This window comes from Leucoraja erinacea, chromosome 8 (assembly GCF_028641065.1).
Source record: "Leucoraja erinacea ecotype New England chromosome 8, Leri_hhj_1, whole genome shotgun sequence".
NCBI classification, from domain to species: Eukaryota; Metazoa; Chordata; class Chondrichthyes; order Rajiformes; family Rajidae; genus Leucoraja; species Leucoraja erinaceus.
In genome coordinates this window covers 41097493-41125402 of record NC_073384.1, presented here as the reverse complement: position 1 = coordinate 41125402, position 27910 = coordinate 41097493, and the positions used below count along the sequence as shown (strand labels likewise).

The 27910-nt window shown below is 44.7% G+C and overlaps 1 protein-coding gene across 2 annotated transcripts; it reads left to right on the top strand.

Annotated features, from left to right (window-relative positions):
- Window positions 1–62: 62 nt before the first annotated feature.
- On the top strand, window positions 63–26072 carry grem2b (gremlin 2, DAN family BMP antagonist b). Of its 2 annotated transcripts, none has more exons than XM_055639563.1 (2): window positions 63–732; window positions 24234–26072. In XM_055639563.1, the coding sequence occupies exon 2, from the start codon at window positions 24235–24237 to the stop codon at window positions 24736–24738; it is 504 nt and encodes a 167-aa protein (XP_055495538.1). In that variant the 5' UTR covers window positions 63–732; window position 24234; the 3' UTR covers window positions 24739–26072. The 2 variants fall into 2 exon arrangements, with proteins under 2 accessions (XP_055495538.1, XP_055495539.1); XM_055639564.1 differs by lacking the exon at window positions 63–732 and adding an exon at window positions 3149–3348.
- Window positions 26073–27910: the final 1838 nt, after the last annotated feature.

The following is a 27910-nucleotide window of genomic DNA, read 5'->3' as shown; positions in this document are numbered from 1 at the left end:
GAACTAGTGTAGGGGGTTGTCGAAGGTCGGCGCGGGCTCGGTTGGCGAAGGGTGTTTTTTTCTGAGCTGAACTAAACTAAACTAATGCCTCCTGCCAAGACGCTGATAAACGCGTGGCACAATTTTATTCCCATTTTAGTAGCGAATGTGAGAAAAGCGACACACCGCCTCTTCACAATCCAGCTCGGTGCCCAAACCTGCGTCAAATGACCGTCTGCGACCTGAGCCTCTATTACTGGGAGCTTCCTCGCCTGCCAGTCTAGGACGTGTGCGCAGCGTGAGGTCCTTTGTTGGACTGATGCTTGGCATGCAGTGTGACCGTGCCAAGTTCGCTCACTCTCTCACCGTGCCACTTCAGAGTCCCGCCCGGGTTTGCATGCGTTTCTGTCCCCTACAGACAGCGCCGAAGGAGTTTCCCCTCCTGGGTCGTTGCTTGTGTAATATTAGTCAGAGGAGTGTGTGTGTGATTTGTTTTTTTGGCTCAGTGTTTGATCACAGCCAATCCGAGCCCCACACACTCTGATAACATCCACATGCAGAGTCTCTGATGAAGTAGAAGTGAGACTGAACGGCGCTGACCGTACACCCAGCCAAGTCTGAATCTTTCTTCACCTCTCTATGTGTATATGGGATTCAGTCTTCCAACAAAACGAGGCAGTTCGCTCCTGACAACCTCACTGCCGATCAACATCCCCGGGTTTACACACTAACGCAGCAACATCACTTCTGCAGGTAAGAACAATTACAAGCGACGTGTAACTCGAAAGTCTGTGCTATCCAAACCGGCCTGTGGGCTGATAGGGATCGTCGGTGTAAATTAAAGATTAACGTGATCGGTAGAATGATTCTCCAGGAAAGATGCCTAATCGCGGGACATTGTTTTATTTTTTCGAAAGCGCTTCGCTTCAGAGAGGACGTGTTCATTCACACACACGTACACACACTATGCATATATTAAAGTTGTTCCCATCAGGAGACTGTTCGAGGCCGGGATGGGATGAAGAGGGGGGGGGGGGGGGGGGGGGGGGGGGGGGATATATGAGAATTTAACCATTTTGAGGAAAAATGTACAAGGGGAAGTGAGGAAAATTATTCAGAGCCTTCTCTGAATTATTCCGTCTGGAGAACAGTCTCGACCCGAAATGCCGAAATGTCACCTATTCCTTTTTCTCCAGAGATGCTGCCTGACTCGCTGAGTTTCTCCAGCATTTTGTGTCCATCTTCCGCGTAAACCAGAATCTGCAGTTCTTTCCTACACAAAATTAGTCAGGGGTTCGTTATGATGTAAATTCAGCCCGGGTGTGAACAGAATGGAGACACAAGGAACTGCAGATCTGAAGAAGTGTCCCGACCCAAAATGTTACCTATCCAGGTTCTCCAGAGATGCTTCTTGACCCGTTGAGCTACTCCAGCAGAGCGTGTTTTGGTAAAAAATAATGGACTCGTGGCCGTTTACGAGGGAAGTGATTGAGGCAGCGGAGAGAGAAGTATTTGCAGGTCTATGGGGAAACGTTCGGTTGTGGAATTCAGCGGAGACTCTGTTGACCGAGCGAATTTTATTCAGCGCCGTAACCGTCTTATATAATTCAGCTGTAAACAGTTGTGTGCAATGCACTGCAGAGCAAGCTTTCGCGTATGCGCCCGGCAGCTGGGTTAACCTTTGAGTGGTACACTTTTCACCTACGCGGAGTCGCTCACTTTTAACGCGAGCCCACACACGCAATGTCACTTACTTGTCTCTTCCAAGTGATATCTCAGTAACTTGAAATTGGATCAGTAAAGTACAGCTCCCAAGTGGGTTGAGTTGAAAGAGCTGGATAAAGTAATATATATTATATAACGTTATATATATATATATACGTGTGTGTGCGCGCGCGCGTGTATATATATATATATGTGTGTGTGTGTGCGTGTGTGTATTTATATACCCACATAAACAAACACACACACACACACACACACACACACACACACACACACACACACACACATATATATATACATATATACAACTATCTCAACCTATATATATATATATATATATATATCTCAACTTGTAGACACAATGAACGCAGATGCTGGAATCTTGATTGTGACGCAAAGTACTGGAGAGGAACGTGTGTATATACATACGTATATATAATTATATATCTATATATATATATATATATATATTTCACGAAGTGTTGGAGTGAGTCAATGAAACTCGGCAGCATCTGAAGTCCGGACCCGAAACGCTGCCCATCCATTCCCTCCAACCGCTGAGTTCCTCCTCCCCTCAAGAGAGCGACGTGGAAAGAAAGAGATGATAGATTCAGAGGCTTCAGCAAGGAACCGAGCCCTTCGGCCCAACTCCTCCATGCCGACCGAGCCACCCCATCTAACATAGTCCTGTTTGCCTGTGTTTGGTCCATATCGCTCTAAAGTTCTCCTATACATATTCCACACACCTGTCCAATTGTGCCTTTTAAATGCTACTGTAGTACCAGTCTCAACTATCTCTTTCTTGCAGTATATTCCATGTGCCCACAACCATCTGAGTGAATCTTAAGTCTATTCTCCCACGTTGGGTAAAGGACAGTGATTCCACGCTGTCTACTCCGCTCTAGTTTATACGCCTTCATAAAGTCAAAATATGATGGTCATTAAGTCATACTGCGTAGAAACAGGCCTCTCGGCCCAACTTGCCCACACTAACCAATTTACCCCATCTACACTTGTCACGCCTGTATGTGTTCGAACCACATTTCTTGATTAGTAAAGGTGCCAGGAATCTGTCCCAAGGAAGGATAGATTGAATGGCGGAATAGACTTGATTGGCCGAATGGCCTAATTCTGCTCCTGCACCTTATGAACGTATGAACATATCCCTCTCAACCTATCCTATCCATGCACCTGTCCAATTTTTTTTAACGCTGTGATTGTACCTGCCTCAACTAACTCATTTGGCAGCTCGTTCCACACACCTAACACCCTTTGTGTAAAAAAATGTGCCCTCCGTGAACTTAGTAATCTCCCCCCCCCCCCCCCCCCCCCCCCCCCCCTTTAAATCCCACTTTAAATCCCATCCTCTGGTTCATGGTGAAACAATCCTCTGCATTCACTCCGTCCGTTTCCCTCGTTATTTTATACGTGCTGTTTTTTTTGTGCCGGGTTGACCAGTATCTTTGACCACTGAAGATGGAATTTTGGAAGTCAAATTTAGAGCTGATGATACCCACGTTGGTGGTGAAGACTTTGATAGTCGTATGGTCAGCTATTTTATTGCTAAATTGCTAAAGTACCAGGATTTTACTGCTAACAAGAGTTCGCCGCCTCGGCACTGCATGGGAACGCGACCTCCACAAGGTAATATGTTACTGAGAGAGATTTTCAGAGAATTGCCCTCGAATGTTGCAATCAGTTGGCAGAGTGCTTGTTGCGCGGTTTTGGGCGATGAGCCTGTCACACAGACACACAGGAGGCGATGGTGACCGCCGCTAGAGGGCCGGTGGGAGAACACACTGTCTCCGTCCTGTCATACATCATGATGAGGGACTATTAACTGGAGTAATTCAGCGGGACGGGCAGCATCTCCGGGGAGAAGAAATGGGTGATGTTTCGGGTCGAGACGGGTCTGAAGAAGGGTGTCGATCCGAAACGCCACTCATTCCTTCTCTCCAGAGATGTTGCCTGTTCCGCTGAGTTACTACAGCTTTTTGTGTCACTCTTCGGTTTAAACCAGCAGCTCCTTCATACACATGGACTATTAACTATTAGCTGTTGGTGTAAACGACCATCCACAGGTCCCAGATACAATCCGGCTAGCAGAAGCGACCCGGACACGATCGATCTCGTATCTAACTAAACACAAAGTACTGGGGGAACTCAGCGGGGTCGGGCAGCATGCAGAGATAAGTCTGAAGAAGCGCCCCGTCCCAACGGCGCCTGTTCATTTCCCTCCACGGGTGCTGCCTGGCCCGCTGCGATCCTCCAGCTGCCAACAATGTGCCGTTCCTTGCGTCTCCAGCTATCGACATGCGGGCGGGGAGGAATGGAAGCGAATGAAAAGGGACGATAGGTTTGTTTTTGCTTCTGGGAGTGGTTGTCGACTGGAGCGCACTGTCAGTGGTGTGTGAGGCGGGCTTCAACTTTAGGCTTCAAAGCGCAACTTAGGTAAGTAATTAGAGTATACGGGCTACACAGCGGTAGAGCTGCTGCCTCACAGAAGAAGACCCGGGTTCGATCCTGACCTCGGGTGCTGTCCGTGTGTGGAGTTTGTACTTTCTCGCTGTGACCGCATGGGTTTTCCCCGGGTGTTCCGGTTTCGTTCTACATCGCAAAGGCTTCGGGTTTGTAGGTTGATTGGCCTCTGTAAATTGCCCCATAGAGTGTAGGGGGTGGATGCCAAACGGTGATAACATAGAACTAGTGTGAATGGGTGATCGCTGGTCGACGGTATGTCCAATGCTGTATCTTTAAGAAAATATAGTGGGGTTGGGATTGGAACCAGCTGTATCTATATTACATAGAGCCCGTGGGTCAAATGATTACCTCGAAGATAGACACAAAGTGCTGGAGTAACTCAGCGCGTCAGGAATAGGTGACGTTTGGGGGTCGAGACCCTTCTTCAGACGGAGAGTCAGGGGAGAGGGAAACGGGAGACATGAATAGGTACATAGAAAAATATAAATTAAAGATATGCAAAAGGACAAATCAAAGCCAGCAACGATGATCAAGGAATGGTGGAGCCCACATTGGTCTATTGTTGGCTGTGGAGGAGGTGATAACGAGTGAAACAGTGAAACTCAGCAGGACGATAATGATACTATGTGTTTATGAAGGAACTGCAGATGCTGGAAAATCAAAGGTACACAAAAATGCTGGAGAAACTCAGCCGGTGCAACAGCATCTATCGAGCGAAGGAAATAGGCAACGTTTCGGGCCGAAACCCTTCTTCAGACTGATGGGGGTGGGGGGGGGGGAGCAGCAGAAATGAAAAAAGGACTACGGTGGGGGGGGGGGGGGGTGCAAGGGTTACTTGAAGTTGCCTAAGGTGCTTTAAACATTCTGTCCGAGGCTGCACTGTCCGAGGTGCTAACTCCATGCTCCTCTGTTCGCAAGTAGAACCCATGCTCCTGGGCCAGTATTTATGCTCCTGGGCCAGTACTCAACGAGCAGATGATCAGGTCTTTATGCTTTTTCTCTTGAACACCCGAGGCTGAAAGGAGACCAGATGGAAGTATATACAATTATGAGAGGCATAGTTAGACAGTCAGAACTTCTTTTTTTTCGCAGGGTGGAAATGCCAAAGACAAGAGGGTTTAGTTTTAATGTGAGAGGAGCAAAGTTTGCAGGAATTGTGCGGGGCAAGTTTTATTACACAGAGGGTGATGGTTGCCTGAAACGCACTGCCTGGGGTGGGGTTGTTGAAAGAGGTACTATTGTGGTGTTTAAATGGATTTTGGGAAGGCATATGATTCATTAGTTCATAAGTTAAGGGAGTAAAATTGGGCCATTCAGCCCATCAAGTCTACTCTGCCATTCAATCATGGCTGACCTATCTTTCCCTCTTAACCCCATTCTTCTGCCTTCTCCCCCATTACCCCTGACACCATTACTAATCAAGAATCTGTCAATCTCTGCCTTACAAATATCAAATGACAGCCCCCACAGCCTTCTGTGGCAATGAATTCCACAGATTCACAACCCTCTGACTAAAGGGCCTGTCCCACTGTACGAGGTAATTCAAGAGCTCTCCTGAGGTATAGGAGCGTTTTTCCAGAATTTGAGTATAAGCTTTTTTCCCGTTATTAGCCCGTAATTTAATAAATTATTTTGGAACAAATTCAGGGCTAACTTCCATTATTCCAAAGATAATCCATTCTGCTTTTGGTATCAGTTTTATTTTTAATAATTTTGTGAAGATTTCAAAGATTTCGGTCCAGAATTTTTGAATTTTTGAATTTTGAACACTACAAACAAGACAACACTCAAAGTGAAGTAAGTTGCCTATAATAATACACTGAGGTGCAATGAAGGCCATTCTGTAAAGTCACCTCTTTCTCACCACTCACGATTTGGGACATGAAATTGAGGCCTGAGTCATAAGGTAAGTTACTACCAGGTTTGGGCTCTATTCAGGGCTACTTCCCTGCACTTTGCTCTCAGTCCCACATGAAGTCACTCCTTCCATCCCAACTCAGTATGAGTCCAGCAGAGAGACACCAACATGAAAGGGAGATGTCTAACTGGGTTCCATTGAAGGAGAGATTTGTGGTGGGGGGATGGGGTTATATGGAATGAGGTGCCGGAGGAGGTAGTTGAGGCAGATACTATCACAACATTTTAAAATAAATAGGTACATGGATAGGATAGATTTGGAGAAAAATGCAGCCAGGTGGGACTAGTGTAGATGGGGCATGTTGGTCGGCATGGGCAAGTTGGGCTGGAGGACCTGTTTCAACGCTGTATGACTCTATAACTCTATGAACAAAGCCTGTAGTCCTCAAACCCAACATCTAGTGTGCGGGACGTCTAGTGTGTGAACGTCTAGTGTGGGGGATGTCTAGTGGGCGGGACGTCTAGTGGGCGGGACGTCTAGTGTGCGGACGTCTAGTGTACTGGATGTCTAGTGTGTGGGACGTCTAGTGTGTGGACGTCTAGTGTGTGGGACGTCTAGTGTGTGGGACGTCTAGTGTGTGGGACGTCTAGTGTGTGGGACGTCTAGTGTGTGGGACGTCTAGTGTGGGACGTCTAGTGTGTGGGACGTCTAGTGTGTGGGACGTCTAGTGTGCGGACGTCTAGTGTGCGGACGTCTAGTGTGGGACTCTAGTGTGTGGGACGTCTAGTGTGTGGGACGTCTAGTGTGTGGGACGTCTAGTGTGTGGGACGTCTAGTGTACTGGACGTCTAGTGTGTGGGAGGTCTAGTGTGTGGGACGTCTAGTGTACTGGACGTCTAGTGTGTGGGAGGTCTAGTGTGTGGGACGTCTAGTGGTTGGGACGTCTAGTGTACTGGACGTCTAGTGTGTGGGACGTCTAGTGGTTGGGACGTCTAGTGTGCGGGACGTCTAGTGTGTGGGACGTCTAGTGTGTGGGACGTCTAGTGTGTGGGACGTTAGTGTGTGGACGATTAGTGGGCGGGACGTCTAGTGTGTGGGACGTCTAGTGGGTGGGACGTCTAGTGGGTGGGACGTCTAGTGTACGGGACGTCTAGTGTGTGGGACGTCTAGTGGTTGGGACGTCCAGTGGTTGGGACGTCTATTGTGTGGGACTCTAGTGTGGGACGTCTAGTGTGTGGACGATTAGTGGGCGGGACGTCTAGTGTGTGGGACGTCTAGTGTGTGGGACGTCTAGTGTACTGGACGTCTAGTGTGTGGGAGGTCTAGTGTGTGGGACGTCTAGTGTGGGACGTCTAGTGTGTGGGACTCTAGTGTGGGACGTCGTCTAGTGTGTGGGACGTCTAGCATGCGGATGTCTAGTAGGCGGGACGTTTAGTGTGTGGACGTCTAGTGTGGGACGTCTAGTGTGGAACGTCTAGTGTGGGACGTCTAGTATGTGGACGTCTAGTGTGGGACGTCTAGTGTGCGGAATGTCTAGTGTGCGGATGTCTATTGTGTAGGAGGCTGAGGGGTGATCTTATAGAGGTGTAGAAATGTGTCATGGTGGCACAATGGTAGAGTTGCTGTCTTACAGCGAATGCAGTGCCGGAGACCTGAGTTAGATCCTGAGTACGGATGCTCTCTGTACAGAGTTTGTACGTTCTCCCCGTGACCTGCGTGGGTTTCCTCCGAGATCTTCGGTTTCCTCCGCCACTACAAAGACGTACAGGGTTGTAGGTTAATTTGCTTGGTAAAATTGAAAAAATTGTCCCTCGTGGGTGTAAGATAGTGTTAATGTGCGGGGATCGCTGGTCGGTGCGGACCTGGTGGGACTGTTTCCATGTTGTATCTCTAAACTAAAACTAAACTAATGAGCTGGAGCTCAGTGATATTGGTGAAATGGAAATTTCAGTGGCTCAGGAATATGAGGAAACCCACAATTGTCATTCAGTGGCAGGTTCAATAGACAACAGACAATAGGTGCAGGAGTAGGCCATTCTGCCTTTCAAGCCAGCACCGCCATTCAATATGATCATGGCTGATCATCCCCAATCAGTACCCCGTTCCTGCCTTCTCCCCATATCCCCTGACCGCTATTTTTAAGAGCCCTATCTAGCTCTCTCTTGAAAGCATCCAAAGAACCTGCCTCCACCTGAGGCAGAGAATTCCACAGATTCACCACTACTCTGTGAGAAAAAATGTTTCCTCGTCTCCGTTCTTAATGGCTTATTCCTTATTCTTAAACTGTGGCCCGTGGTTCTGGACTCCCCCAACATCGGGACCATGTTTCCTGCCTCTAGCGTGTCCAAACCCTTAACAACCATATATTTCAATGAGATCCCCTCTCATCCTAAATTCCAGAATGTACAAGCCCAGCTGCTCCATTCTCTCAGCATATGACAGTCCCGCCATCCCGGGAATTAACCTTGTAAACCTACGCTGCACTCCCTCAATAGCAAGAATGTCCTTCCTCAAATTAGAGGACCAAAGCTGCACACAATACTCCAGTTGTGGTCTCACTAGGGCTCTGTACAACTGCAGAAGGAGGCTCTGTACCCTGCCATTCAATACTTACCATTGATGGATTGACAGGTTATCCAATAACATGTTAAAAGTATCCTATCCAAAAAGCAACTTGAAGCCACATGTGTAATTGTCAAATACTATCTTGAAGCAAGTGGCCGGAAACATCTGTAGCTACCGTGTGAATTTGTATCAGTCAGAAATGGGATTACAATCCCTCCCACTCACTTTTACAAGCAAAACAGTTTAAGGGTTGTGGGCAATATTTTCCCTCATGGAAAAACATTTTTTTCTGAATGGTTTTTGCTCCAGTGGGAGTATGAGTAACCCCAATTGTTGAAGTTGATCTATAACTGGAATCACTAGTTCAGCTTGGGATATCATGGTGCAATGTGTTGTTTAATTATATGGAAAGCGATTTATCTGAGAGAATTATTTATTACTGAAGCATCTGGATAAGTTTAGGGGAGAAACAAAATATGTATTGCAATGTTGATAAGATCTATAAGATGAATATATTACATGGATTTTTGGTTATTTAGTTTATCTTAGTTGAGATATATAGCATGGAAACAGGCCCTTCGGCCCATTGAGACCATGCCGACAGGTTCACATTAGTTCGATGTGATTCCACTTTCGCATCCATTCCCTACACACTTGGGGCAAAGTTACGAAGGCCAATTATCCTATAAATCCACACGTCTTTGTGGGAGGAAACTGGAGCACCCAGGGGAAACACAGCCGGTCACAGGGAGAACATGCAAACTCTACACAGACAGCACCTGAGGTCAGGATTGAAACCGGGTTTCTGGTGCTGTGAAGCTGTACCAGCTGTTTTCATCTGTGCTTGCTTGCATTGGCTGTGTTTATGTTTCAGCACTGGGATGCTTTGTTCTGGTCTTTTCTTGCCTCCAGTTTCCCCCATCTCTACCTTTCAGTCTGAAGAAGGGTTCTGACCCGAAATGTCACCTATTCCTTTTCTCCAGAGATGCTGACTGTGCTGCTGACTTACTTCTGCATTTTGTGCTGGAATAACTCAGTGGATCAAGAAGCATCTCTGGAGAACATGGATAGATGACCAAATTGTTGCTTATCCATGTCCTCCAGAGATGCTGCCTGACCTGTTTTTACTCCAGTACTTTGAGTCTATCTTCGTTATAAACCAGCAACTGCAGTTCCTTTCTCCACAGGATTTGTACACCATTTATTGTCTTTATTCAAGCTGATGTAAAACTAGAATCTAAAGTCCAATATGAAGATAATACGATGCAATGAGTGACTTGTATAAATTGTAACTAGAATGGGGAGAGGCATTGAATGAACAAATGAATGAATGAAAGAATGAATGGATGAGTGAATGTATGAATGAATTAATTAATGATTGAAGGCCACTACATTTAGCAGAATGGCAACTTGATATTGCCAATCAGCTACCAACAATCTCAGCTTGGAATGCATTTGAGGCTGGGAAAAATAGATTTATGCATCATCTTTAGTCACAACAGGAGATGGTAATGGATCGTCTCACTTTATCAGAATTGTCCATATAACTGTGTAGAAAGGAACTGCAGATGCTGGTTTATACTGAAGATAGACACAAAGTGCTGGAGTAACTCAGCAGGTCAGGCAGCATCCATGCAGAAAAAGGATGGGTGGCTTTTCGGGTCAGAAGACGGGTCCCGAACCAAAACGTCACCCATCTTTTAACTCCCAACGATGCCGCCTGACCCACTGAGTTACTCCAGCACTTTGTGTCTTTTTTCTTGGCCATATAAATGATTGACTTGCTGTGCCATTGCAAAGTACATCAGGAAGAATTGTATCTGTGGAATTCATTCTGTGGCTGTGGAGGACAAGTCGAGTATTTTTAATGCGAAGGTTGATAGGTTCATGATTAGTGAGGGTATCAAAGATTACACGGAGATGGCAAGAGAATGGGGTTGAATGAGAAAGATAGATCAGCCATGATCAAATGGTGGAACAGACTCAAAGGGGTGAATGGCTTAAGTCTGCTCCTAAGGTCTTATTGTCTCTTTTGCAAGGGCAGTCAGATATCTGCATTAAATGCTATCCTTGTGAACGACAGCTGCACCAAGCAATACGTTTAAGAAAGAATGGAATAGTTGCTTTTATATGTAGTTCTCTTTTTCACTGAATGCCAATGTGCCTGCTTCACTTACTGAAAATGTATACTCACAATGTTACTGTTCAATGACTAGTCGCAAAGTTAGTTATTTAAGTTGGACGGCAAATGACACAGCACTTCACAACTTCAGTGATCCGGGTGCATTCCTGACCTCAGTATTGTCAGTGTGGAGTTTGCATGTTCTCCCTGTCTTCGTATTGCTTTCATAGAACATTGAAAAGTACAGCCCAGGAACATGTCCTTCACCCCACAATGCCTCAGCTGAACTTGATGCCAAGATAAACTAATCACATCTGCCTGCGCATAATCCATATTCTTCCATTCCCTCCATACCCATGTGCCTATCTAATAGCTTCTTTGTACCTCCCTCCACCACCACATTCCAGGCATGCACTGCCCTCTGTGGAAAAAACTTGTCCCACACATATCCTTAAACTTTGCCCCTCTCACCATAAAGCTGTGCCCTCAAGTATTTGACATTTCCATCCAGGGAAAAAGGAGCTGACTTTGACCCCTTTCTCCCACATCTCCAAAGATGTGTTGGCTGGTAGTTAATTGCCAATTGCACCTTACCCCTGGTGTAGAGAGATAAGAGATTGAAGATTCTAGGAGGAGAATGAGTGATATGGAAATAGGATTGTTAACATAGTTTGGTTTATTTTAGTTTAGTTACGTCAAATGCTGCTGGAAGGTCATTAACTCTGTGAAAGACGCTCTTTGGCCTCCCAGCAGAGCGAGATGTCCGTTAGGGAATGTTGCCGACTGGCCCATTCCAGACTGTAGGAATATGTGCTGAGGGACTCGCTGAAGCTTGGTGCAGCCAAATCCAAGGCTTTATGGGGAGGACCACAGTCTAAGGTCCTTCCGATGCTGGACGTTGGGGGACAGGGTCTTGTGGAGATGCCCCCCAAATGAGGGAAGGGATAACACCCCAGGGGGCCACATGAGTGACAAGGATGCCAGGTATAATGATAGTTCCGTTGACACTACCGAATACAATGCTAATGAATGAACTGTATGTACAGCCTCCGAGAATGTCGGAAGAATGTTCTAGTTCTATGTTATTACACTTTCTCATCCACTCCCTACACACTAGGGACCAATTTACAGAGGGCAATTAACCTGCAAACCCGCATGTCTTTAGGATGCGGGGGGAACAGGCACACCCAGATGAACCCATGTGATCACAGGGAGAACGTGCTGATTTCATGTAAACAACACCCAAGGTCCGGATCGAACCCGGGTCTCTGGAGCTGTGAGGCTGCAACTCTACCAGCTGCTCCACTGTGCCTTTAGTACAAATAGGACCGATTCCCTGGGAGCCAGTATGGATGAATGGACACATGACCTGTGCGTCATAAGAAAGGAGATTACTAACTGAATATTAACAAATCTTTGTTTGAAGCCATTAGAAATCGACATGTTATTTTCATCATACCAATGCAACTGCAAATGATATGTTTGAGTATAACGTATTCCATGGAGCATAGAACAGCACAACCCAGGAACAGGCCCCTCGTCCCACAATGTCTCTGCCAAACATGATGCCAACACCAACCCTTATCTGCCTGCACATTATCCATATCCCACCTTTCCCTGCATATCCATGTGGCTATCCAAAAGTCTCAAGTGCCTTATCGTAACTGCGTCTACCACCACCCTGGCACCGTGTTCCAGGCACTCACCATCCTCTGTGCAAAAAAACCTGCCCGCACATTACCTTTGAACATTGCCCGTCTCACCTTATAGATGTGCCCTCTAGTGCTTGTTATTTCCACCCTGGGAACAAAGTTCTGACTATCGTCCCTATCTATGCCTCTCACAATGTTTTGTATTTCTACCAAATTTCCCTGCAACCATTCCATTCCATGTTCATTAAATCAGTTCTTGATTTATATCCAAACATTCCTGTCTTCTAATTCCAAGTTGGACTTTTTACAATAAAAAGGGGCCCACAGAGCACCATCCAACTTTTCATAATTTCTTTGAATTCCTCTGTGCCTTGAAAATACATTTAGGCTGCCTTGGGTGTTGAACTAACCACTTTCCAGAGTAAGGTTCTATAACACTAACTACTTTGCAACAAACTGCCTGAGCTATAGGGTCACATTCTAATCTTTACAGACTTTATAGATAAGGTGAATGGGTGGTACAGTGATAGCGTTGCTCCAACATGTTTTGCCCTACATTAATCCCACCCATTTATTCTCCCTGCGTTCCCATCATCCATCGTTTATTGAGATTATTTCCAAAGATGTTTGACAGCCAAATAGAGGGAGGAATAAACTTTGTGAAAAGATACATGACTGGCAAAATCATGGCAGAAATCTGGGAGTAAAATCGAAGTCTATAAATAACCTGATGGGTTTGGCCCATTCAAGTCCATTGTAAATTTTGGGGATTAACCATATGTGAGATGAATGCCTTCATTATAAGATAGTCCACAGGGTAAACCTCGTGCTAACATTTTCAGTGCATGATCATCGCAGAGTGTTTCCATGATGTAGTAATGTGCAAACACTTTTAAGTGCCTGCTCTGCACCCACATTGCATGGAAAATCACTCACTATAAACAAACACTCTACAGCTCAAGCAGTGCCATCATGGTCTGAATGATGAGCCAGGGAGAAAAAACTAACAAAGTTCAGTTTTTGTACCACTGCATGCCTGTTCAGTGGAAGACAAACTCTTCTGCCTCTGGATAGGCTGCCTCTCTTGTCCAACCTTCCTTATCACTCACCTGATTTACTTTACAGATTCTGCTTGGAAACAGGTCCTTCAACCCACTGAGTCCACACCGACCATCGACCACCCCTTCACAGGAGTTCTATGTTATCCCATCTTCTCATCCACTCCCTACACATTTAGTTTAGTTTTGTTTAGTTTATTATTGTCACGTGTACCGAGGTACAGTGAAAAGCTTTTGTTGCAAAGTCAGTAAAAAGACTACACATGATTACAATCAAGTTGTCTACAATGTACAGATACAGGATAAGGGAATAACGTTCAATACAAGATAAAGTCCAGTAAAATCCAATTGATGACCGCCTGAGGATCTAGTTTAGTTTACTTTACTTTATTGTCACGTGTACCGATGTACAGTTTTTGTTGCATGCTATCCAGCCAGCTAAAAGATTACACATGATTACAATCAACCCATTTGCAATGTACTGATACAGGATAAGGGAATAATGTTTAGTAAAGTTCGATAAAGGATAGTCCAAGGATCTTCAATGAGTTAGATGGTAGGTCAGAACATTTCTCTAGTTGGTGATAGGATGGTTTAGTTGCCTGATAACAGATGGGAAGAAACTGTCCATGAATCTGGAGATATGCATTTTCACACTTTTGTACCTATTTCCTGATGGGAGAGTTTATACATTCTCACTGTGACTGCATGGGCTTTCTCCAGGTGCTCTGGTTTCCTCCCACAATCCAAAGACATGTACGTTAGGTTAATTGGCTTTTGTAAATTGTCCCTAGTTTGTAGGATAATACTTGTGAACGGATGATTGCTGGTCGGTGTGGACTCGGTGGGCTGAAGGGCCTGTTTCAATGCTGTATCTCTAAACTAAACTAAATTCATTCCACGAAAGTGCCAGGCAATGCCCATCTCCAAAAGGAAAGTCTAATGACCTATCCTTGGCATTGCCACCCTCACTACCATTAAAACTCACCAACAACGTTAATATCTTACAAGTTACCACTGAGAAAATACCTAACTGGACCAGCCACATTAAACCATGGTTACAAAGTGAGAGAACCTTAAATGAGTGACTTACCTCCTGAAAGCTTCAAGGGAATTCTGCCATCTACAAGGTGCAAGTCGGGAGTAATGAGAGGCCTAGATAGAGTGGGTTTGGAGAGGCTGGATCCTTCTTCATCGTTAGTTCTAGATCCTGGAACCCCTGACAAAACATCAGTGTGGATGCACTTTTACCGAAAGAAGAGAACCCGCCACTACTTCCTCAATGTCATCTATGGATGTGGAATAAATTCTAACAGGCCAGGACTCTAGAAAATGAATAAATAAAAAAAATGACTGTCTTTTGGAATCTAAATGCTTGTTTTACACACAATCTCTGAAAGTTAATTTGAAAAATATTGTTGAACTTCAAAAACATCCATAACAGCAACAATGATCTCAATGGTATGCATTTAAAATAATTTTATCCAGATTGCTTTATATTCATGGGTAATACAGAGAAAACTGATTCCAGGAATTAACACATCATTTTCTTTAAGTGAGAAAATGGAGGTGCAGTGTTGAGACTTGAAGGACTATGTTATGTAATGTAATTGGCAAGAGAATGCCTCAATATATGCATAACCTCAATTTTCTGTTTATTTTAGTTTAATTTAGTTTAGTTTAGAGATACCCTTCTACCCATTGAGTCTGCACCGACCAGTGATCCCCATACACTAGCACTATCTTACACGCACTAGGGACAATTTACAATGTTACCAAGCCAATTAACCTACAAACCTGTACGTCTTTGGAGTGCGGGAGGAAACCGGAGCTTCCGGAGAAATCTCACGCAGATAACGGAAGAACATGGTCAAGATCAAACCTGGGTCCCTGGCGGTGGAAGACAGCAACTCTACCGCTGCACCACTGAGCTGCCCATTCTCATTAGATTTATTTTAATGTTAAAAAGCGCCTAGGATCATAGTTCCCAATGATAACCCAATAGATACAGTATACTGAATTATACCATCAGTTCTTTTATGCAACTTTCATTTTGTGCAGTGAATAGTCTTCCTAAATAATTAGATCTTTATGTTACAGTGTTGGTTAAATCTATTTGCCCAGGACATAGTTTTAGTTTAGAGATGGAGCATGGAAACAGTCTCTGTGGCCCACTGAATTCCATGGTGTCCATTGATCATCCATTCACATTAGTTTAATATTATCCCACGTTCTCATCCACTCTTATTTTGAATCGCCTATCTTTATCCACTGTAACTAGTTCCGCAGGAGATATTAATGATTATTTACAGTGCACTCATGCTCTACAAAGTACTGTAAAGCAGAGTAAATGTGTGTTGCCTACTGATTATTCATTCCAATTTTCTCTTGCTGAATCAGCTGCTACAGTTTCTTTTGACACCAAATTATTAAATAGCACTTGTAACAGAGCAAAGTCATACCAAGGATCATCATATTAAAAAGCAAAAATATAAAGGTGAGGTATTCCCAAAGAATGGTGGGTATATGGAACAACCCACCGGAGGAGGTAGTTGAGGCAGGGACTAAAAAAACATTTAAAAGACGGGTACATGGATGGGAAGGATTTAGAGGGATGTGTTCCAAGTACGGGCAGGTCTAGTGTAGATGGGACATCTTGGTCGGCATGGCAAGATGAGCCAAAGGGCCTTTGGTAGTACAGGAAGGAAGGTATAGTGCCGCAGAACTAGAGTTGCTGCTTTACAGCGCCATAAACCCAGGTTTGATCCCAACCACATGTGCTGTCTGTACGGAGGTTGTACAGTACATTCTCCCTGTGACCGCGTGGGTTTTCTCTGGGAGCTCTGGTTTCCTCTCACATTCCAAAGACATGCAGGTTTGTAGCTTATGGCTTCTGTAAATTGCCTCTAGTATACAGGATGAACTAGTGTACGAGTGATCATTGGTCGGCATGGACCCGGTGGGCCAAAGGTCCCGTTTCACACTGTATCTCTGAATGAAACGAGAAGGCAACAGATGCAGGGAGATGGGTTTCAGAAGAGAAGCTGAGCACTGGGCAGCATTTCAACAGGACTAAACTATAACTGGAGTTACAGTTTGTCAACAATGGAAATTTTGACCCAGTTAAACTGTTGTGTAACTGGCATGAAGGGCACATTCCAATGAAAATATTATGAGGGATAGTTGACTTTTTAGTAACATTCTTTGAGTGGAGATTAGGGTAAAGCATGCCCAGAGCTACGGCTCTGTGTGAGTCCATCATGTGGAGATGTCACTATTAATCAGGCCCTGCTGCTTTTCAGTTTTGTTATTAAGGAGCCATCAGCAAATGGTTTAGCAAAATCAACTATTTTAGCCAGCAGTCATTAACGGACATCGCTGACATTCATAGCGTGAAAACAGGCCCTTCGGTCCAACTTGCCCATGCCGACCAACATGCCTCATCTACATTGGTCCCACCCACTTGCATTTGGCCCATATACATCTATCCTGTCCATGTGAATGTCTAAATGTTTCCTAAATGTTGTGATGGTATCTGCCTCAACTACCTCCTCCAGAACCCAGTTCCATGCACCCACCCCCATTTGCGCAAAAAGGTTGCCCCTCAGGTTCCTATTAAATCTTTCACCCTCACCATAAACCTATGTCCTCGGACTCTTGATTCTCCTACTGGGTAAAAGACTGTGCATTTACCCTATCTATTTCTCTCACTATCATTTACACCTCTATAAGGTCAACCTCCTGTGCTCCAAGGAATAAAGTTTTAAGGGCTTGTCCCACTTACGCGACCTTGGCTCGCAAATTACGCGACCTCGTGGCCGCTTGAGGCATACGGGCACTGTATGGCCGCGCGGGGCCGGTCCCACTTAGAAGCGCGGAGTTGTGCGGGGCTGGTCCCGACATCGCACAGGGCTCCGAAATTCTTGCAGTGGCCGAAATCTTCGCGCGGCAACAGCATGTCGGCACGCAGGCACATTGGGGTCGTACGCAGAGTCTTGACGGTGTATGCCTAGTGCGTGGCATTGCATGATGGCGTCACCACCCGGCATGGTGTTGCGTGAGGACGTCACCGCCCGACACTGTGCGACGCCCAAATTCAGTCAGCCCGCCTCCTGCCCAGCTGATTGGTAAGTATGACGTAAATGACGTCACGCGCGAACTTAGCGCGTACTTAGTGTGAATTCCGCTTCCGGTTGGTCGTGCCAAACGCACGCAATCACATGCAAGTGGGACAGGGCCTGTAGCCTGTTCAACCTCTCCCTAAATCTCAGGCCCCAGAGTGCTGGCATCATCCTCGTGAATCTTTTCTGCACCCTTTTCAGCCTGACGACATCTTTCCTATAACAGGGTGACCAAAACTGAAAACAATACTCTAAATGTGGCCTCACCAATGTCTTGTACAAATCTAACATGACCTCCCAACTTCTATATTCAGTGTTCTGACTGATGAAGGCTAATGTGCCAAAAGCCTTCTTGACTACCCTGTCTATTTCTGATGTAACTTTCTAGGAACTACAGTATGTACTTGCATACCTGGACCCCTCTATTCCATAACACTCCCCAGACCCTTGCCACTCACTGTGTGGGACCTGCCCTGGTTTGACTTCCCAAAATGTAACACCTTGCACTTCTTTGTATTAAATTCCATTAGCCATTCCGAAACCCACCTGCCCAACTGATCGAGACCCTGCTGCAATTTTTCACAACCTTCTTTGCTATCTACAATACCACCCACATTGGTGTCATCTGCAGACCTACTAATCATGCTTTCTACATTTACTCTCAAATCACTGATAAAAAAGACAAACAGCAATGTACCCAGTACTGAACCCAGAGGCAAAACAACCACTCACAGGCCTCCAGTCTAAAAAACAATTGTCCATCATCACCCTCTGCTTCCTTCCATGAAGTCGATTTTCTATCCATTCAGCTAGCTCTCCTTGGATCCTATAGGACCTAACCTACCACGAGGAAATTGTCAAATACCTTACAGAAATACATTTATAGAATATCTCCAGCTCTACCCTCATCAACCTTTTTGGTCACATCTTCAATAAACTCAATAAGATTTGTGAAAGAAGATCTCCCTTGTACAAAACCATGCTGACTATCCCTAATCAGCCTTGTTCATCTAAATGTATATATTTTCCCTCAGAATATTATACCGTAACTTTCCGACCACAGATATTAGGCTCACTGGCCTGTAGTTCCCAGGCTTTCCCCTGCAGCCCTTCTTAAATAGAAGCACAACATTTGCTACCCTCCAGTCTTCTGGCACCTCACCCTTCATAAATCTCAGCAGGCCACATGCAATCTCGTCTCTAGCTTCCGACAGTGTCCTTGAATATATCTGGCCAGGTCTGGAAGGTTTATCTACCTTTATACGCAATCCGAGGACGATGTAGAGCCTGAGAATGCCGGTGAAACAAGGACAGGCCCAGACTTACGGAGAGGAGAGGAGGGGGTAGATCTGAATCTGTTAATAGACCAAGATAAAAGGGTGGAGTGACTCAGCGGGTCTTATTCTTCAAGGATGAGTCACATCCTGGACACTCTCTCTTCTCCCCTCTCCCATCAGGCAAAAGGTATAGAAGTATGAAAACGCACACAACCAGATTCAGGGACAGTTTCTTCCCAGCTGTATCAGGCAACTGAATCATCCTACCACGACCAGAGAGCAGTGCTGAACTACTATCTACCTCTTTGATGATTCTCGGCCTATCCTTGTTCAGACTTTGCTGGTTTTACCTTGTCCCTTGTACCTTGTACCTTCTAAAGAGTCCACCAGGGACTATACTGGAAGTTGGACAAAGAGTCCACCAGGGACTATACTGGAAGTTGGACAAATTTATACTGGACAACTTTTACATTTACCAAGCCAATTAACCTACAAGCCTGTACGTCTTTGGAGTGTGGGAGTAAACCGAAGATATTGGAGAAAACCCACACAGATCAAGGGGAAAATGTACAAATTCTATACAGACAGCACCCATAGTCGGGATCGAACCCGGGTCTCCGGCGCTGCATTTTGCTGTAGGGCAGCAACTCTATCGCTGCACCACCGTGACCTTGCACTAAACATTATTCCCATATCATGTTTCTATACACGAAATGGATCGATTGTAATCATGTATTGTGTTTCTGCTAACTGGTTAGCACGCAACAAAAAGCTTTTCATTGTAGCTCGGCACACATGACAATGACCTAAACTAAACTAAACTGACCTTCAGCACCTCATCAACCGTAGTAATACAGACTGCTCTCAAAACACTTCTATTGACGGCCCCAGGTTCCCCAGTCCTCATGTCTTTCTCCACCGAAAGAACAGAGGAGAAATACTCATTAAGTTTGGCCCTAGACAGACTTGACTACTTTAATTCCTGAGGAGCCCCATTCTCTCTCTGGTTACTCTTTTTTCATAAGCGTATGTACAAAATCTCTCGGGATTATCCTTAATATTATCTGCCAGGGCTATCTCCTGGCTCTGATTGCCTTCCTAATTTCCTTTTTTAGCTTGCTTCTCAGTTCCTGAAAGTCCTCCAGAGATATATGGGATCCCAATTACCTATATCTGCCCCATTCCTCCTTCTTATTCTTCACCAGAGCTTTCATCCAAGTGTCCTTATGGCCACCTGCTTTGCCATATACTCTGCAGATAGACATAAAATACTGGAGTAGTTCAGCGGGACAGGCAGCATCTTTGGAGAGAAGGAATGGGTGACATTTCGGGTCGACATCCTTCTTCAGACGCCACATTCTAGACTACTATGCATTTCATCTTGGCCTTTACTCTAACAGGAACATGCAGGTCCTGGACTCTAGGTCAGCACACTTAAAAAAAAAACACATTCCTGGAAATGTTGTACTCGGATAAGAAATAAGGGACAGAGAGCTTTAGATAAGACCATTCCAGCTAAAATATTCAATACAATTCTTGATAAATGTCCAATAAAATTACTCTACGGTTGACACACTATTAAGCCAGACTCTTCCCAATTAACAAATGACAACATTTCTTTTATCATGCATTCTTTCTGATTTTTTTCCAACACAAAATCTTTGGTTTAACTAGTACAGCTGCTGCCTCATAACGCCAGAGACCCTGGTTCAATCCTGACTTTGAGTGCTGTGTCTGTGTGGAGTTTGCACGTTCTCCATGTAACCACGTGGGTTTCCTCCAGGTGCTCTGGCTTCCTCCCACATTCCACAGACATGCGGGTTTGTAGTTTAATTGGTGTTTGTATCTTGCCCACTGTGTTTGGGGAGTGGATCTGAAAGTGGGAACATCATAGAATTAGTGTGAAGAGGTGATCGATGGTCGGCGTGGACTCGGTGGGCCAAAGGGCCTGTTCCCATGCACCTTCCCCGCAGCTAACAGTGAACCATTCTACATTTCCTTGATCAACGTCTGCTTTGATCTATTTTTTTCATGTCTTACCCTTCCCTACATCTAGTCACACTCTCCCCTTACTCTCCCCTTACTCTCATCTGAAGACCCGAATTGTCACCCATTCCTTCTCTCTAAACACTGCCTGTCCCAATAGACAATAGACAATAGGAGCAGGAGTAGGCCATTCAGCCCTTCGAGGAGCACCGCCATTCAATGTGATCATGGCTGATTATCCATAATCAGTACCCCTTTCCTGCCTTCTCCCCATATCCCCTGATTCTGCTATCTTCAAGAGCCCTATCTAGCTCTCTCTTGAAGGTATCCACAGAACCGACCTCCACCACCCTCTGAGGCAGAGAATTCCACAGACTCACAATTCTCTGTGTGAAAAAGTGTTTCCTCATCTCCATTGTAAATGGCTCACCCCTTATTCTTAAACTGTGGCCCCTGGTTCTGGACACCCCCAACATCGGGACCATGTTTCCTGCCTGCAGGGTGTCCAAACCCTTAATAATCTTATATGTTTCAATAAGCCCCTCACATTGTTCTAAATTCCAGAGTATACAAGCCCAGCCGTGCATTTTTCTCAGCATATGACAGTCCCACCATCCCGGGAATTAATCTTGTGAACCCACGCTGCACTCCCTCAATAGCAAAAATGTCCTTCCTCAAATTTGGAGATCAAAACTGCACACAATACTCCAGGTGTGGTCTCACTAGGGCCCTGTACAACTGCAGAAGGACCTCCTTGCTCCTATACTCAACTCCTCTTGTTATGAAGGCCAACATGCCATTCACTTTCTTCACTGCCTGCTGTACCTGCCTGCTTACTTTCATTGATTGATGAACAAGGACCCCCAGATCCCATTGTACTTCCCCTTTTCCCAACTTGACACCATTTAGATAATAATCTGCCTTCCTGTTTTTGCCACCAAAGTGGATAATCTCACATTTATCCACATTAAACTGCATCTGCCATGCATCTGCCCACTCACCCAACCTGTCCAAGTCACCCTGCATTCTCATAGCATCCTCCTCACAGTGCACACTTTGTGTCACCTGAAAATTTGCTAATATGGCGTAGTCTCTTCATCTAAATCATTAATAATAAATGTAAAAAGCTGCGGTCCCAGCACTGAGCCTTGCAGTACCCCACTATCACTGCCTGCCATTCTGAAGGGACCCGTTAATCCTTACTCTTTGTTTCCTGTCTGCCAACTAATTTTCTATTCCTGTTAGCACTCTACCCCCAATACCATGTGCCCTAATTTTTCCCACTTATCTCCTATGTGGGACCTTATCCTGCTGAGTTACTCCAATATTTTGTGTCCATCTTCAGTGTAAACCAGCATCTGTAGTTCCTTCCTACACAATGAAGATATTTTGCAGGCCAGGAAGGATTTTTCGCCTTTTAACTCACCTTTTGCATCAATGACCTTTGCCAGAACTCCAAAGAAAGATCATCAACCTGAAATGTTCACCCTGTTTATCGCTCCAAATACGATGCCCGATCTACTGAGTATTTCTGCACTTTTTGTTCTTATTTTCCAGTATCTGAAGGTTTTGTTTGCTTTACGCAACATGAACAAGATGCCCTTTTATCTCATTGACTGCTTCTGCAGCAGAGGTCCTGGCTTACAGCCAAGATATTTAAAAATATGTAGTACCATCTATTCAACCTCAATCGTTTAATGGAGACGGAAGATACTGCAGATGCTGGAATCTTGATCAAAATGCAGTGCTCGAGGAACTCAATGGGTCAGGCAGCAACTGGAGAGGGAATAGAGAGGTGATGTTTCAGATCAGGACCATTTTTCAGACTCAATCAATATGAAGAAGGGTCGGGATCCATAATATTATCTGTTATTTATTTCCTCAGATGCTGCATGACACTCTTCTGCCCCCGCCCCTCCCTCCCCCACCCCCCCTAGCACCTTGTGTTCTGGGTACCCCGCCTTATTTTTCATTTAATTTCTTTCAAAAATGTGGAAATGCGAGACGGATTGTGGATTAATGATGAAAGCCAATTGACAGTAGGTGGTGGTAACAGCTTTGAGTTCTTCATGTTGTAGGTCTACCTCAGTTCATATACCTTGCAAAAGAATGACATCAGATTCCTCCGTTTGACATTTCTGCACAGTCTCCCTTTAATACCTGACACTGGAGATATCAGCAGAAAGTTATCTGCTATTTGTAGGTTATTCAGCTTCTGTAAATTTCCTCGACCGTGTCGGGAGTGAATGTGAATGTGGGATAACATGGAACTAGTGTGAATGGGTGATCGGTGGTCAGCATGGACTTGGAGGGCCGAAGGACCTGTTTCCATGCTGTACCTTACAATCAATTAATCAAAAGTTGACCTTCCCTCCAAAAATGGGACACTCATCTCTGTGCAGTGCTCCACCTAGTGGAGGGACTAGAAGTTAATAGAAATATCAATTTGAATGTTGCAGTCAGGTGAAAGTCAGACTGGGGTCTCAAATGTGTCATCTTCTGGTGGTGAGGAAACTGTTCTAACTGGTAACCTGGTTTAATATGGTCCTGGCTGTAGCTGTTTGAGATCAATAAACTGGCAGGTAGCACAGTCCATGAATTCAGATTCGCATTTGTCAATGTTGCATATATTGTGTACAGGGATGATCTGCTGCGGTTTTATAAGGGACGGGTCAGACCAGTATTGTGAGCAGTTTTGTGCCCAATATCTGAGGGAGGATGTGCTAGCGTTAGAGAGGGTCCAGAGGAAGTTTAGGAGAATTATTCCAGAGACTATTGGTTTAACATATACGATTCATGTTTGACGGCGCTGGGCCTGGACTCGCTGGATAAGGGTGGACCTCAACCCCATTCTTCGTCCTTCTCCCTGTAACCTTTGACAGCTTTAACTCTGAGCTATAGGGAGAGATTGAGCAGGCTTGGACTCTATTCCTTGGAGCGCAGGAAGATGAGGGGTGATCTTATGGAAGTGTACAAAATCATGAGAGGAATGGATTGGTTAGATGCAGAAAGCCTCTTGCCCAGAGTAGGGGAATCAACAACCAGAGGACTTAGGTTAAATTTAAGGGAAAGATGTAATAGGAATCTGAGGGGCAACCTTTTTGCACAAAGGGTGGTGAGTGTATGGAACGTGCTGCCGGAGGAGGTAGTTGCGGCAAGTACTATCGCAACGTTTAAGAAACATTGAGACAGGAACATGGATAGGACAGGTTTAGAAGGATATAGGCCAAACACAGGCAGGTGGGACTAGTGTAGATGGAACATGTTGGTCGGCGAGGGCAAGTTGCGCTGAAAGGCCTTTTTCCACATTGTATGAGTCTATGACTCTCACTGTGCAACCTATTGAAAATAAAACAAGTAAATTAGAGGTGTAGACCCCGGCCTCACTCTCTGCTCTGTTTTTTCTGTAGGATGTATCAGAAGCTCATCAACCTCCTTTTCCTGGTCGGCACGTTAATGGTGGCAGTGGAACTGAAGAAGAACCGGCCTCCGGGAGCCATTCCACCGCTCTACAAGGGCAACACCAACAGCTCAGAGAAGCGGCAACATCGAAGGCCCGATGTCCTTGCCTCCAGCCAAGAGGCGCTGGTGGTGACGGAGAGAAAGTACCTGAAGAGTGACTGGTGTAAAACTCAGCCCCTCAGGCAGACCATCAACGAGGATGGGTGCCTGAGCCAGACCGTCATCAACAGGTTCTGCTACGGACAGTGCAACTCCTTCTACATCCCCCGGCACATTAAAAGGGATCAAGAATCATTCCAGTCCTGCGCTTTCTGCAAACCCCAGAAGTTCACTACCCTGACTGTCAAGCTGAACTGCCCTGACTTGCAGCCTCCCTTCAGGCACAAGAAGATCCAAAGAGTGAAACAGTGCAAGTGCATGTCAGTAAATGTGAATGATTGGAGCAAACAGTGAAATAAGAGAAACAGTCACAGCCTCCCTATAGTTAGTAGGAAATACACCCGACTTCCAACGCATCCATCAGCCCTCAATACTGGTAGAAAGCAAACGTGGTACAAAACCTGCCCTAAAGTGCGAGTAAAATTTTAAATTCAATGTGGCCTGCATTTGTTACTGCCTGACCCGCTGGGTCACTCCAGCTTTTTGTGCACAGTCTGAAGAAAGGTCTAGACCTATTCCTTTTCTCCAGAGTTACCGCTTGATCCGCTGAGGTACTCCAGAGTTTTGTGTCTATCTTTGGTTTCAACCAGCATCTGCAGTTCCTTCCAACACAAACTGCATTTATTTAACTGGGAGCATTGAGCTGGATGCCCTGGTCACCCAGATATAGGATGCCCGTTAAAAAAAAATCTTGTTTGTTACAGAAGAGAGAGCAAAATACTTTTGACAAAACATTGCTTAAAAACGAATTCCAGTCCTAATATTACAAGCTGCCCTAAACCCAGATGCAGACTCCACAAACAGTTGAAGTGCAGCCGTCCCTATTCTGACTATCTCTATAAAGATATTTTATCCTCCAGTCTGGACATTTTCACTTTCATTTTGCACATCACTGTCGGCCATGATTTGATACGGATGTGGTGCCAAAGCAGATAGGAGACTTTTTGTTTGATGGTTCAATGCAGATAAGAGAATTTGAACTGCTTAGACTGTGGACAGACATGCAGTGTTCCTGGAGCACAGAGAACGAGCCTGGGACTCAACCAGTACTTTGCACCTCTGAAATGCCAGAAATCCAAAGTCTCGACCGTGTTTTACATGAGATTATTCTGATCAAACTGCATTGAAGATGATAGTATATATTTAACTATTCAAAAACATTGTTTTAATTATTATTTTCCTTCCTTTGCCTTTTATATTTCAGTATTCATGACCATCATTTTGTACATTCAAGTATAAATTAATGGCACTTTTTCAAACATTATCTCAATGGAGCTGAATATAGAAAAGGCACTAAATTGACAATGGATAATATTTCCTTTCCTTCTTTTATAAACGATTATTGTTAATATATGATGAAAGTGTAAATTGGTACAGTTATTGATGTATATTCTTTATTCTATCTTTTTTAACTGCATGTTGGCCCTATTTTTGGTGTTTCAGAAGTGACAGTTTATGGCAGACTCCATAATATTTCATTATAATAGAATGTAGTTATTCCACTATATGCTTTTATTGCATTTATTATCATGTAGAAATGCAAGTTGAAACTTAACCTTCAGAAGTTAAGAGAAAAGACTGTGCCGTTAATATCTTGTGCTCAATTAAAACCCTCTTAGTGAAACATAGTTACACGAAGTATTACTGCAGATTACTATGAAGAACAAGCAGAAAACCATTTGTTGCATTGCTATTTTACACATTAAAGGATATTAAGCACTTGGGATCCAAAAGACATAATGAGCAAAATGTGGAGTTACAGCTTTTTTAATTGAACACTTCTGTCAGTTTATAGGCAAGTATATTTTTGCTTTGCAGATTGCATCAAGCATTGTTCAGAGGTCGTTGCTGTGTGATTGTAGCCCTTGGTGTAATGATTCAATGTTATTGAACATTTGAATGCCAATACGACATGCTGTGCTGAGCTGAGCTGACCACCTTCTGGGGAAATGGTTTGGTACATCCATGACCATCATTTTGTACATTCAAGTATAAATTAATGGCACTTTTTCAAACATTATCTCAATGGAGCTGAATATAGAAAAGGCACTAAATTGTCCACCGTGATGCTGAGTAACAGCCTTGGGTCTTTAACAGTGGTAGCTGGGAGCATTTTCTCCATCAAATCTCCTTCATGTTTTGACTGTGGTCTGGCTTTCCGGACCATTTACTATATTTTTCCCAATTCTGGCTTCCATCATATGAACTACATCATGGACAATGGTTCTTCATCCAACCGCACACTTAGTTATAACTTCCCAGGAGCCAATTTGATTTTGGCAGCTCCTCACACACTAATTTATGGTGTTTTTAGAACACTTCTCTTCTTGTCCAACAGAAGTTGATTTTCCAATCCCACGCTCTTAGTATAAAGCAGTACAGTCCTGCGGGTCCAACATTCACACCATATTCCAACCTTATTCTTCCTTCCGTCATCATGGATTCATTCCCGGGTTGTTCCACAGGAAGGTATCAGTATTGGAGGTCTTAGTTTAGTTTAGAGATACAGTATGGAAACAGGCCCTTCATCTCAACCTAGTCCATGCCAACCAGTGATCACCCTGTACACAAAACACTATCTTATACACTAGGGACAATTTACAATTTGCAGAAACTAATTAACCTGCAACGTGCACACACACAGCACCTGAGGTCAGGACCAACCCCATGTTGCTGGTGCTGTGGGGCAGCAGCTTTACCAGCTTATCAGACTTGTCCTGTCATTTGCTGTTCAACCAGCAGGAACACATTTTACATGAGAAAATCCCTTTAGTTTCCTGATGTGCTATGGATAGTCACCCTGATATCACAGCCGCGATGTAAATGCCTGGACCTTTAATTTGATACAATAAGAGGACTAGGCAGGTCAACATGGCATCATTTGTCTTCCCAGCCAGGTTACAAGATACACCACAGTACTCGCAGTGTTAATGGAGGTAGGATTCTGAACAGTCTTATTCTCAGTTTAGACTTTAGAGATACAGCGGTGAAACTGGCCCAGCAGCTCACTGAGTCCACACCGACCAGTGATCACTCCACACTCTAGCACTATCCTACACACGAAGGACAACTTACAATTTTATCAAAGCCAATTATCCTACAAATCTCTACATCTTTAGAGTGTGGGAGGAAATTGGAGCAGCCGGAGAAAACCCACGCGATCACAGGGAGAACATACACACTCCGTACAAAGAGTACCCGCAGTAAGGTACGAATGCAGGTCTCTGGCATTGTAGGTAGCAACTATACCGTTGCACCACCGTGCCACCCATCTTAGTTTGATCCAATTGAGTAGCATTTATAGGTAGGAAGGACTTACCGCGATAATTCTCACATCCCGATTTGCTTTTTTTCTGTTTGCTCAGTGATAACCTTTAAATCCTATAGACAACGTCATTAACGTATGAGAAGTCTGCCAATGTCCACCATTACATTTAAGTATCCATTCTCTACTAATAATAATCGC